This window comes from Rhizophagus irregularis, chromosome 27 (assembly GCF_026210795.1).
Source record: "Rhizophagus irregularis chromosome 27, complete sequence".
Lineage (NCBI taxonomy): Eukaryota > Fungi > Glomeromycota > Glomeromycetes > Glomerales > Glomeraceae > Rhizophagus > Rhizophagus irregularis.
Window position 1 is genome coordinate 2,470,127 of NC_089455.1, and position 13,862 is coordinate 2,483,988.

At 25.8% G+C, this 13,862-nt stretch overlaps 3 protein-coding genes across 3 annotated transcripts; 2 read left to right on the top strand and 1 right to left on the bottom strand.

The window, feature by feature from the left end:
• Nucleotides 1-296: 296 nt before the first annotated feature.
• On the top strand, nucleotides 297-2,555 carry OCT59_018422 (uncharacterized protein; the record flags this gene model as incomplete). The annotated part of the gene is made up of 2 exons (XM_025314848.2): nucleotides 297-428; nucleotides 534-2,555. The coding sequence occupies 2 exons, from the start codon at nucleotides 297-299 to the stop codon at nucleotides 2,262-2,264; spliced, it is 1,863 nt and encodes a 620-aa protein (XP_025184387.1). The 3' UTR covers nucleotides 2,265-2,555.
• A 1,651-nt stretch (nucleotides 2,556-4,206) lies between these two features.
• Nucleotides 4,207-5,814, top strand: OCT59_018423 (uncharacterized protein; the record flags this gene model as incomplete). The annotated part of the gene is made up of 2 exons (XM_025324815.1): nucleotides 4,207-4,451; nucleotides 4,536-5,814. The coding sequence occupies 2 exons, from the start codon at nucleotides 4,207-4,209 to the stop codon at nucleotides 5,812-5,814; spliced, it is 1,524 nt and encodes a 507-aa protein (XP_025184386.1).
• A 61-nt stretch (nucleotides 5,815-5,875) lies between these two features.
• OCT59_018424 (uncharacterized protein) lies at nucleotides 5,876-7,602 on the bottom strand. Its single transcript, XM_025314847.2, has 2 exons — nucleotides 7,305-7,602; nucleotides 5,876-7,183 (listed from the first exon to the last, which is right to left on the bottom strand). Exons 1-2 carry the CDS (start codon nucleotides 7,556-7,558, stop codon nucleotides 6,037-6,039), a joined length of 1,401 nt encoding a protein of 466 aa, XP_025184385.1. The 5' UTR covers nucleotides 7,559-7,602; the 3' UTR covers nucleotides 5,876-6,036.
• Nucleotides 7,603-13,862: the final 6,260 nt, after the last annotated feature.

Here is a 13,862-nt window from a genome sequence, read left to right on the forward strand (position 1 = left end):
AATCCGACTAATTTAAATAAATACGCAGGTCAAACCTCGTGGTATGAAACATATCTTTCAAATAATAAATCGAACTTTTTTATTGTATACAGTGATAATACCCATTTTAAGAAACTTTGCAATACTTTGTCATTAGTAAACATAAATATTAAAAGGAAAAATAAAAAAAAAAGTACCACTTAAAAAAAAATATTTCTTCCTTTCCCATTTTTCTTCCTTTTCTCTTCATTTTCTCTTCTCTTCTTTACTTTCCTTTAAATTTTTTTTTTTCTTTTAGAAAATATTTTTTTTTATTAATGACCACATCATCACATTCATATTCTAGTTCTGGTGATAGTTGTAGCGAAAGAAGTGGAATGCGTACGAGCGGTACAAGTGTATTATCTTCTACTTCTAATTTCACCATTTCAAGTACGATAACCTCTCAGGTAAAATTAATAATATCATTAGGAAAAAAAAATAAAATAAAATTCCATCAATTAAATAATTAAATTAATAATGTCATTATTATTTTTTATTTTTTTTTTTTTTAGTCGGTATCAACAAAATTTTTCATACCAAGTTCAAGTATATCCACATTTGGAGAATATCAAATAGAACATATAGATACGGAATCAATATGGTATCGAAAATATTTTATTCATAAAAAACATCCTACATTCGTGGGAAATGTCGAACCATTCGGTCCAGTCATTATTTCAATAGCATTGGATTGTAAAACTATAAATAATAATCGTGATGCTGTATATTGGTATAGATATATTTTACGTCATAAAGATCTACCTGATGATCGAGGTTTGTTAGTAGGACCTCCACAAACTCCTCTAAGTGATCCTCCATGGGATGTATTATTAAGGAGGATTTCAAGAGAATTTGCTCAATCGAAATTAACAAAATTAATAACAACTCCTGAATTATCTGAGGAATTGCTTTCATTAGATGAAAATAGATTACAAAAAGCTTATAAAATTGGTTTATTATATTGTGCTCCATTACAAACGACTGAAGAAGAATGGTTTTCAAATACTACAACTTCAATATCTTTTACTAATTTTTTGGAATTATTGGGAACAAAGGTTAGATTATTGGGATTTAAAGGATTTAGTGGTGGGTTAGATACAAATTTGGATGGTACAGGGGAATATTCTATTCATGATGATAAAACTTTTAAAGATTATGAAATAATGTATCATGTAAGCACTATGCTTCCATATGAGAAATCAAATAGATATCAAATAACAAGAAAACGTCATATTGGAAATGATATTGTTTGTATAATATTTCAGGATGAACCAAAACCTTTTTCACCTTTCGCTATTCGTTCACAATTCTTACATGTTTACGTGATTGTCAGTCCTGTAAAATGTAAAGTTGATAGTTATCATGTAGAGGTAGTATGTAAAAATGGTGTACCTTATTTTGGTCCACCTTTACCGAATCCTCCAATATTTGATGATCCAATTTCATTGAAAAAATTCTTAGTCGCTACTGTCATAAACGGTCAAAATGCGGCTTGGAAAACTCCAAAATTATCCGATCCATTCTATAGAGCTCGTGGTGGTATAATACGTGATATAGTGAATAAATCCATTCCACGTATGAATATGGATATTTTATTGACACCTCCACAATCTCCTAAAAAATTATCTCAAGATGAATTAAATTCTATATTAAAGGGATTATTCGTGGATCAATTAAAATACAAAGGAAAACCTCCTGATATTTCATTAGTAAAAGATCTACTTGAAAAAGGTGCAAATCCAAATATTAGGATACCTCAACCTAAACCATTAAAAGAATCAAGCGCTTCATCATCAAATGACAATCTTGACGATTCATATTTTTCCAGTACATTACCAACACCATCATCAACAACCTCGTCATCATTACCTTCATCATCATTATCACAGTACTCATCGTTCAAACTTCCAAATATATTGTTTGCCACAATAGCATTAACAGATGATCCAATTTATGTAAAATTTTTGATAAATTATGGAGTAGAAACGATGCCAAAAGATAATCATTTTCCAAACGCGTTTGTATTTTCTGCCACTTATAAACGTGTGGAAACCATGAGATGTTTATTAGAGAATATACCAGCTTTATCTGATCCAAAATCTGTTGATACTGCAATCAATGATACTTATAATAGCGTTTATTCAAAAAATACTCAAAATAATGTTCTTAATGGGTATGGAACTTATGGTAATAGAATTTGGTATAATTTTACTAAATTTAAAAATCAAATCAGGGGGAAATAATATATATTCGTATACAAATACAATATACAGTATATAGTATTTCTCTTTTTTCTTTTCTTTTCAATTACATATATATATATATATATATATTTTATCATTTACTTTTAAAATTTTATTATCATTTATTATTTAAAATCTAAAACTCAAAAAAAAAAGTTCTTTTTGTTTTTTATTTTTCAAAATTTTACCTTTCAAAATTTTTACTTTCAAAATTTTTACTTTCAAATATAAAAAAACATACCATTATATGTAAATACATGTTTTTTTAACAGTCCAAGGTCATGGTAATAAAATTTAAAATTGTAGTTTGTGATCATTTATTTCGTTTATTGCAAATTTTTTGCATATATTCTTTACTTGAATGCGATTTTTAATAATAATTTATAATAATTTAGAAATTTTTTTTAAAGCTCAGAGAGCTCGAGTGTTGTGTTGTGTTATTTGAGTTACTAGGTCTCTTCTCGAATTACGGTGGTCTCTAGTGGCAGTGATGTGAGTCATAAATTCTCAAACAATAAAGACTGGAATCATCGGAAATTTAAAAAAGAGAATGTTTAAATTATTATTTACGCGTTTCAAAATTTTTTTTTTTCCCCGTTTCAAAGTTCGTGACGTAATAAATCATATGTAATCACATATTATGATATATATTTCCCGGGTTTAACTGTGGGTAAATTAAGTCAAGAAATGAAGCATCAACTCACAAGTGTACTAGTGTTAAAAAAATCGAAACGCCAAAAGGCATATACCGCAGTATTCTTATCCTTTAATTATGCCTAATTATTTCGTGACGAAAGCATGTTACAATTAAATTAAACAAAAAAATATGTGTTTGTAAATGCAATATCTCATGATGTTTGCATAAAAGATGATCTGTGGACGCACTCGCACTAATCGTTTCGTTCTCTCTTGTTTTCTTTTTGTCCTTTGTCTTATATAAATGGTGAGTTGGTAACTTTGAATGACGCAATTGAATGCACTCATCAGTGACTCATTACTATTTACTAAAAAAGAAAAAAAAATAATTATATTTTTTTAAGAATGCAACCATTTTAAATGAAAATTTTCCGAAAGTAATTAAATATTTTACAAATCTGATAAATGGTAAATGATAATATATTCTAGAGATGTACTTTGTACGGTGATATGTGAAGAAGACACTTTTTAAACTTCTAATCAATCCTGAAAATCACGAGAGTTTTACAAAAAAAAAAAAAAGATACGATAAAAAGTAAATAAATAATAAATATTTATCTGTTATGTGTTCTTTTTGATACAAGTATAACTTAACTAGTCTGAGCGCATTGCATATGCTGTACTTTCGCCAACTTTTAGGCTTTTATCATCTATATATATATTTACATGTATTAATTATTTATATTTATAAATATTTTATTATGTTAAAAACGTTAATTAATATAACGTTATTTTTAATTTTTGATGCAAAAAGGAATTCCCTTTGCATTAAGTTTTGCATTAAGTTTAAGTTAACGTTTCATACCTATAAAACCATTAGAAGTAATTGCTTTTTTTTTTTTCATTTATATAAGGTTAAAATTCTTGTTTAACAACAAGTCTTCTATAACTCTAAACTCTTTATAAAAAAAGGAACCCCCTTATTTTTTTAAATTAATTTAGTATCACTTAGTATCAAAAAAAAAAAATTATTATTAGAATTTTTTTTTAAAAAAAAAATTTGCACCACCTTATTTAATTTTGTTTTAAGAATCATAATTCTTTCCATTTCCTCCTCTTTATTGTTTTTTTTTTAAAAAAAAAAAATTGGTAATTAAAACCAGAAAAAACATTTTAAAAAATCATAATTCTTTCCTCTTACTCTCTTGTTTTTTTTTAAAAAAAAATTGATAATTATAACAGAAAGAAAAGTTTTTTAATATTATTAAAGCTATTAAAGCTATTAAAGCTTAAAAAAAAACGAAAAATGAATGTTCAATTTTATCAAAAATTATCACATGATTTCGCGGAACTTTACGAAGATGATACATATTGTGATATTTCTATCGAAGCAGGATATCCTCCAAATAATAAAATATTTCGTGTGCATTCACTTATCTTAAATTTTAGATCATCTTATTTTCGTAGAGTATTATCTAGAGAAACCGTAGATGGTAGGGTTAAATCTATTAAATTAAATGCTTCTTGTGAAACCGTTCAAGTTATGCTCAGGTACGTTTTTGATCATCCATATAAAACACGTTTGCCACGTTTGCGTCTCAATCGTTAATCGTATCATTGTTTATTTATTATTAGATATATTTATACCGGTATTCTCGCTTTAGAAGATCAAAGTACATATGATATTTTAAATCTCTTGGTTATAACAGATAAAATTTGTCTTCAAGAATTAGTTAAACATTTACAAATATATTTATTAGAAAATCATACACCTTGGTTAAAACAAAATTTTGATCTTATATATAGAACAAGTTTTCAACATGAAACATTTCAAGAATTACAAAAATTTTGTAATAATATAATTACTAAAAATCCTATTATAATATTTCAATCACAAGATTTTACTTCAATTCAAGAAAATTTTTTAATTTCACTTTTACAACGTGATAATTTAGGTATGAAAGAAATACAAATATGGAATCATATTATTAAATGGGGTATAGGACAAAATCCTTCACTTACAGATGATCCAATTAATTGGTCTTCAGATGAATTTAAAGCTTTAGAAATATCATTAAGACGTTGTATACCTTTAATTAGATTTTTTGAATTAACTTCACAAGAATTTTATGATAATGTTCGTCCTTATAAAAAGATTTTATCCTCTCATCTTTATGAAGATTTAATGAGACATTATATGAAACCTGGTAGTCAATTATCTTCAAATATTTTACCATCAAGAAGAAGACGTACTTCTATTCAAAATAATAAAAATACTATCAGTCGACCTAATTCTAGACCTAATTCTAGACCAAGTTCTAGACAAAATTCTCGTCCAAATTCTCCTCATCCAGATTTTAGACTTGATGATATAGATTCTGAATTAATTACATCAGAAAATGTTAATCTACTTGCAAGTTGGATTGGTCGTAAAGATTATTTGGATTTAGATAGTCCTTATGAATTTAGATTATTATTTAGAGGTAGTCAAGATGGTCTTTCTCCAATAAATTTTCATAGAATATGTGATAATAGACAATCAACTTTAGTAGTAATAAAAATTCGTGGTACGGGTGAAATAATTGGAGGTTATAATCCAATAAGATGGAAACCTTTTAAAGGTTCTTGGGGAAATACAGAAGATAGTTTCATATTTTCTTTACGTGGTCCATATAATAGTTCAAGAAGTCCAATATTAAGTAGACTTATGAAAGGACAAAATACTTATGCTTTAAATTATAAACCAAATCTTGGTCCTTCCTTTGGGATCGCTGATCTAAAAATTGATGGAAATAATTTTAGAGATGAATGTAAATGTTATTGTTTAAAAGGGTGTTATGAGAAAAGTATTAGAATGACTACAGGATTTTTCTCTATTGAAGATTATGAAGTATTTCAAGTCATTAGAAAATAATTTCAATTTAGAATCATTAGAATTTACCTAATTTACTTAGATTAAAAAATGTAATTTTTCTTTAATAAAATCTTAATCTATTTTTTATTTAAAATTCATAATAAAGTTTTTTTATATATTTTAATTGAAAAAGTACAAGACTAAAATATAATAATCATGAATCATGAAAATTTCATTTACATCATATTTAAAAAAGGAAAGAAAAAAAAAATAATGAACTTTCTATAAAGTTTTTTTAATGATTTTAAAAACTTCATATTCATCTACCCAGAATAAATTTTCATTAGATTTTTTCATAATACTTGTTTCATAACTTTTCTTGTGACAAAAACCTCTACAACCATAAGATTCTTCTAATCCCAAATATAATTTTAAATCAGAATTACCCCCACCAAATGATGGTCCTAAACCTCTATTTTGATAAATTGCTTCATCAGGATCTTGTATTTTTGAATATATGGCGTTCTGTAAATTTTTATCACCTAAAGAAAAAATAAAACTCCTATTTGTCTTACTAAAAGTTTTTTTGGATGAATCCCAATTTATAGGATTATAACCACCTAATAATTCTCCGGAATTATGAACTCTTAAAATCGTTATCGTCGGCCCCTTATAATCACATAATTCGTGAAATACCTTAAATCCAAACCCATCCCTACTACCTCTTAAGAGTAATTGAAATTCGAAAGGTATGTTTTGTTCCGTTATATTATTATCATTTATTAACCAACTACATATTAACGTTATATGTTTTGAATTAATCAAATTTGAATCAATTTCTTTCGATCGTAAAGATTTTTGTAATTCATGATTATCTAAAATTTGTTTATAAGAATCATCCTTAAAAACTGGTTTTAAAGGTGCGACTTTTTCTAAGAAATCATCCTTATTAATCAATGAAAAATTAATTAATTGAATACAAGGTTGAATTAAACTTGATAATTTCAAATAATTTTCGTTCGTCCAATTTTCGATTTCCGTTGATAAAAGACATGAATCTTGTGCTTTACCCCATTCGATAACCTTATTCCATAAATCTATTTCTCGCATGGTAAGATTATCGTGTTTTAAAAGGGAGATCAATGTATCTTGTGTGATAAGGTTAAATTCTTCATGTTGAAATACTATTGAAGGGTCTTGTTCAATAGTTTTAGCACAAAATGCGTGTAATTTTGTAAAATGATGATGTTGAGTTGCAAATCTTTGAACTTGAATGAAATGTTTTAACAATTTGTCAAGATCTTGTAGAAGATAATCTTCAACAACATCAAATATGTCGATTAAACACAATTCGTCTGCTGCAGTAAGAACAGATAGAATTGCTGGTACATCATGTCCTTGCAGCCGAAGACATCCACCATAGACGTACCTGTAATATAATTCATCAAAGATTTTTTTACGCTTAAGTTGTTTTAATTCCAAAAAAAAAATATTCCAACAAATAATAAAACAAATAATTAATCGTTTCATATATTATAAAAATTTTTTACTTGAGTATGATTTCAAAAACCTCTGGCGACATGTTTGGTTTGTTAAATATTATCATATTTTCTTGTTTTCTTATCCATTCGCTCGATAAAGCAGCATTAAAATAAGGTGAACGTGCTCGCAGTACAAGCGAATGTACTTTAAACTCCTGATAATCGGGTTCCTGTCCGACCTGAATAATAACATCAGAATATGCACTGGAATCAAGAAGTTTATTGTAATCTCGTGATAATAGAAAATGAAAATCGAAAGTCATTGTTATAAAGTATATAAAATTTTAATTTTAAGTATGAAAGGGATGAAAAAGAAGCGAGGAGAAGTATTTTCGAGAATTATACATTACCAGTTTGTGTAACTCTGGCTAATTACATCCTTGGAATTTTATATTCAGCCACGTGCGACCTCATTAAATAGCTTTGGTATTTTTGGTATTTTAAAATAATAAATTTTTCTGTGTTACTCGATGTAATTTCTTTCAACCCTGAAAAGGGGATATATAATCAAGTTATTTTTATACTGATTTCCAAATATTAATTCTTTCGTAAACCATTTCTGGTATTAATTCAGCGTTATCATAAAAAATTTCTAAATTTAAAATATTTAATAATGGAAAAATGGATTAAATTCATTCAAATCGAAAATTCTTAAATTTAAACAGAAATGGAAATTGATTTAAATTTTCATTATTGGAAATAATGATGGAATATCAAAATTCCTATTTAATATCAATAGTAAATTATTTGATTTAAATAATTTACTAAAATAGTTTTAAGTAAATTATTATTAATAAAGAAATTTCTTGTAAATTTTTGTTCTTTAAAAAGTTGTTAATAATTTTGAAAATAAAAATTATTAAATTATTAAATTTGATTTTTTTTTAAAAAAAATATTTTATCTATAATTAGATTGTGCAATTAATCCTCTTTAAAGTACTTTCTATATAAGAATTCCATTTTTTAATATATATATTTACTGCTTGTCTGGATTTGTTTTATATATAAACCATTTCTTTTACAATTACTCAATTAATTACACAGATAAATAGACCTAATAATGCAGTTGTGAATTGTAATTGCAGAATCAAGTTTCTTGGGTATTATAATATTAAGTGTATATAGAAAAAACCATCTAAAACATTTTATTCTTTTTAGCAATACAATCTAACCTGCCAAGAAGAACTCAACTGTCAAGAATACCAAAACTTACAACCCCTAATTCATCCAAAATATTATTAAGACCGGTAATACCATCAACTATTAAAACATTTCAACTATCCCTTTTTTTTTATAAAATGTGAATATAATCAATATTATTATTAATTATTTTTTTTTTTTCTGCAATGCATTTGATAGTTTAGTATTAAACAGCAAAAAGACTCAGAAAATACATTAAGTAAAAAAAACCTAATCTAACTATCTAATATTATTAACTATCAAACCACTCGTCATGCTAGAGAACATCCTACATGTGTACTGTCAGGTAAAATTTTTGCTCAGAAAATATAGTTCATTTAGAAATGGCCTAAATGCTCCTCTTTCTACACAAGACATTCACAGGACCCACTACATTGCGAATAAAAAAAAGAAAAAAAAATTATATAATAAGTGAATAAAACTATGAAATAAAAACTCCATCCAGATCGATCTTCTTCCAAGTAGCCTGAAAAAGTAAGAAAAGAGCAGCATCTTCTATTCAAGTTATAGGATCCAAGATACACATAATAAGACCAAGACTGACCAGCTGTAGAAAATGTGAACTGTTTCCAAATCATAAAGTCGACTAGCGCGAAGTCCTATTTACCGTTTGAAAATTATTTGTTGTATAGTAAGGTATACAGTCAACTCTCTTTATAGTCACACATTTGGGACAGTCCATATTTGGTGATTATAAAGAGATGTGACTATATAAAAAATTTCTTATATTTGTATATCATAATTCTGGCCAAAAATTAACATAATTTTAGCCAGAATTATACTTAAAACTTTATTGTATCGTAACTTCGCCAATATTAATCGTAGAGAGATGATCTTACCGCCATTCGATTCGTCTTGATGAGACGGTTCTAATGGTATAAAATATGTCGAAATCCAATCACTAGATTAATTTCCGAAATTAAAAAAATATTAATGGTTTTTGTGTAATAACTCTGTCAATATTGATTCTAGAAAGACGATCTTACTACCATTCGATTCGTCTTGATGAGACAAATCTAATGGTATAAGATACATCGAAATCCAATCACTAGATCAATTTCCGAAATTAAAAAATATTAAATGGTTTTTAAGTAATAACTCCGTCAATATTTATCACAGAGGGATGAGCTTACCACCATTCGATTCCTCTCGATGAGGCGATTCCAACGAGCTATAAATCGTCTTTTTACAATCACTAGGTACCGAGAAATCTAGCAAAATGTTAAATGGCGCAGTAAACGTAAATCAAGAAATATTATAATGCCGATGTTTAACATTTTGTTGAATAACTCGTCAGCCAGTGATCGGAAAAGAATAAAACTACCACCATTCGATTCGTCTCAGTGAGACGATTCTAACAAGCTATGATACATCTTTGTACGATTATTAGATGCCAAGTTATTTAATATATTCTTTATATAACTGTGATTATAAACGGTTCTTTTTAATATAAGATTTTTGAGGATAGGTGTGATAGTGACTATAGATAGATTGTGACTATATAGGATAGATTTTAATAATAAAGTGTTTTGAACATTCAACTGGTGTGACTATATAGTAAAATGTGACTATAACGGGAGTGACTATAGAGGGAGTTGACTGTATTCTAACATCAGATATCCACTGTCACAGCATAGATTTCTGAACACTGGTAGCTGCCACCCAACAATAACCCCATTCAACCATTTATAGTAAGCTTTATTTAAGTTTATAAAGTAAAATAAAAACCTATTCTAAATCTAAATTTGAACGAAACACTAAATGAAAATAACAAAAAAAAGAAAAAATAAGAAAAATATAAAACAAAAAAAAAATCTGGGATCTGTAACAGCTGTATTATTTATCTCTATCCTTCATTCCTTCTTCTTCTGAGGTGTGTATACACAGTCAAAGATGAAATCCAAAGCCTTTATCGATAGTTGTTTAAAAAGAAACTAGAGTCGGTTAGTTTCACAATATTGGAAAAAGATTGGACTGAAGGTTACACTAAAAAAGCCATTGAAATTCCATAAGAGGTTATCCGTTCTATAAGTTGACTCAAAATGAAAGTTATCTTCCATGTTAAAAATTAATTATTGTTGTGCCGGCAAATTGCAGAAAGTGTCCAGAAATGTGTCAAATTTATGACGTGATCTAATTCAGAATTCATTAGATGGTGTGCTAATTGGGAGTCTTGTGACTTGACGAATAGAAAATACTGGTGGGTGTTAGTAAACAATGGGCGTCAAAGAAGGTGTCGAAGAAGGTATAGGTAAGTATTGTTCATATCATTTAAGTAGGCTAGTTAAAGTCTTTCAGAGATAATCTTATGTATAGTGCTTAAGTCGTTGTGAAGCTGTCGTGTACTTCTTGATAGCCTAGTCAAGTATCTTGAAAAATGAGGGCCTGTTGCTGTAAAGAAAATTGTTGTGAAGAAAATCCACAAAGTCTTTGTTATTTAGGAGTTCATTGGTCGCTCTTTTCATGTTCAAGGTATAGTTATTCTACTTAAAAAAAGTAGCTTAAAACTGTCCTCATCTTAACATTGTCTCAAAGCTTGCTTATTTTGGGTGATATGCCTCTCCAGACCATCTTGAATCTAGGAACACCATAAAGAAAAGAAAAACGCATAAGAAAAGAAAATGAATAAAAATATTCTAATACTAAAATAAACCACGTTAGGTTTTTTGCTGTCAAGTCTTTGCTTGAAATATATAAAATAAAATAAAAGTGTATAAACTAGAAGCGAAACAAATAAAAAAATAAAAAATTATTGTTAAGAAAATATGGTCCAGATGTTTAGCGGAAAGAATGTATGTTTGCTAAAGTTATTATTATTATTAATTATAGCAGAAAAATAGATGAACAGAACTAAAGATTTTTTAAATTTCCTTAATTAATATAGCTAATTTGAGATGAAAGCTTTTTCTTACCATATCTTAAAAAATGCTAGTTAGTTTATATTTTCTGAAGAATTAGATGTAATAGAATAAAAAATAAATGTAATATTCATTGCAATATAGTCATACGTTTAATAAATAGTTATTTGTAGAATATCTATATAGTTTTAAAAATCAAATGAATTCTTTATTATATTTTTTATGAAATAATACATAAGAAAATAAAGATCAGCTAGTTAAGTATTTACTATACATAAAACTTGCTAAGTAAAATATCCAGTTTTTTAATAATAGATGGAAAAAATATATACTTGACTTTTAACCAATAAAATCTAGAGTTAGATAAATAAATGAGAAACAAATTGATCAATAATAACCAGAACTGTTGCTATTATAATTAGTTATATAAGTAAAATTTTATATTAAAAAATTAATTTTTCATTTATATTAGCTTTATAAAAATGAAGATTTTTTTAATCTTTCAGTCAAATAATCTAATATCTAATAGATTTTTAAATCCATCAGATCATTCTGGCTAAATCCAAAAGTACGATCATCTTTGTTGTATAATAATATACCTCATTTTAAAATCACATAAAAAAATAAAATTTTATAATTTATATAATTATATTACAAATTTTTATTAATTTATTAATAAACTTGAGTAAATCATTTATATTAAATTTAATTTAAAAAATAAAAGTTCTCTTTTGCTTTACATTATTTACTGTTAATTTTGTTAGCTACAACACAATAAGTACTGAAAATAATAGATTTTTATAAATCAAATTTAGTACTCCAAATGAGTTAAATCAAATCAAGTTATATGTAAATTCAACTTGACTCGTATTAAATTGAGTTAAATTGAGTCAAATTAAAATTATAAAAAATATAAACTTATTTAGTACCTGATGGATTTTCAGATATTATTTTGTGCATATGATATTCTAATAAAATATATTCTGATTTAATGTTGTGCTTTGCGTAGTTTGACTTCGATTCAAATTGAGCTTGGTTTCTTGGCCAAACCAAGCTTAATTGACTTCGATTCAACTTGACTCAATTTTATTAAATTATTAACTCAATTTGATTTAATTCAATTTAATTGTAATTTTCAATTTAATTCAATTTGACTCAATTCAACTCAACTCAATCAACTTGTAAGTTAACTTGACTTGTTTCAGAATATTACAAATTTCTGTTTAAATATTAGTCAAACAATATAAAATATTAGTCAAATAATATAATATATTAGTTTTAGTTAAATAATTTATAAATTAATTAATGTAATAAATGTGATTTATGTATAATCTTAATTTTTTTTATGAATTATAATAAGTTACTAATTATATATCTATTTTACTATATATTTAAAAGATATATATATACCTTTAAATTTTCTTGTATTATTCTTACCGTTATTTTTACCATTTTCAATCTGAATTATTTAGATTCTGAATTATTTATATAAATTTCTTACCATTTTTAATCTGAATTATTTAGATTCTGAATTATTTATATCTAAATTTTCATTTACCTAATATAAACATGAAAGAAAATGTCAGATTATTTAGGTGATGATTATTATAGCAAAAAATCAGAAATCAAGTAGAAAATTTTTTTGCAAAAAAATTTATAGAATTAAAAACTATTTATGCTAAAATAAGAAAAACTACAGCTTTTGCAAGCTTCAATCTGAATTATTTAAATTCTGAATTATTTATATAAATTTCTTACCATTTTTAATCTGAATTATTTAGATTCTGAATTATTTATATCTAAATTTTCATTTACCTAATATAAACATGAAAGAAAATGTCAGATTATTTAGGTGATGATTATTATAGCAAAAAATCAGAAATCAAGTAGAAAATTTTTTTGCAAAAAAATTTATAGAATTAAAAACTATTTATGCTAAAATAAGAAAAACTACAGCTTTTGCAAGAATCTGAATCATATGATAATGAAATAGCTATACTTATGGAAAAGAAAAAAGTTCTTGTTAAAATACATTTAAAAGGAAAATATATTATTGAAATTGCTTCAAATATTGATATCAATTAAATCACACCAACTTGTAAAGTTACTTTTTTATAGAATTAAAAACTATTTATGCTAAAATAAGAGAAACTACAGCTTTTGCAAGAATCTGAATCATATAATAATGAAATAGTTATACTTATGGAAAAGAAAAAAGTTCTTGTTAAAATACATTTAGAAGGAAAATATATTATTGATATTGCTTTAAATATTGATATCAATTAAATCACACCAATTTGTAAAGTTACTTTTTGCAATGATTTATATACAGTTTACCCTTCCTATAGCGAATTTTGATATCGTTATTCTTACCATTTTCAATCTAAATTATTTAGATTCTAAATTATTTATATCTAAATTTTCATTTACCTAATATAAACATGAAAGAAAATGTCAGATTATTTAGGTGATGATTATTATAGCAAAAAATTAGAAATCAAGTAGAAAA

Excerpts from the sequence above, each read along its gene's own strand:
- OCT59_018424 (XM_025314847.2), bottom strand. The coding sequence starts at position 7,558 with ATGACTTTCGATTTTCATTTTCTATTATCACGAGATTACAATAAACTT. Across the intron at positions 7,184-7,304 it reads GTTTTTGAAATCATACTCAA|GTACGTCTATGGTGGATGTC; the intron begins GTAAAAAATTTT and ends ATTATATTACAG.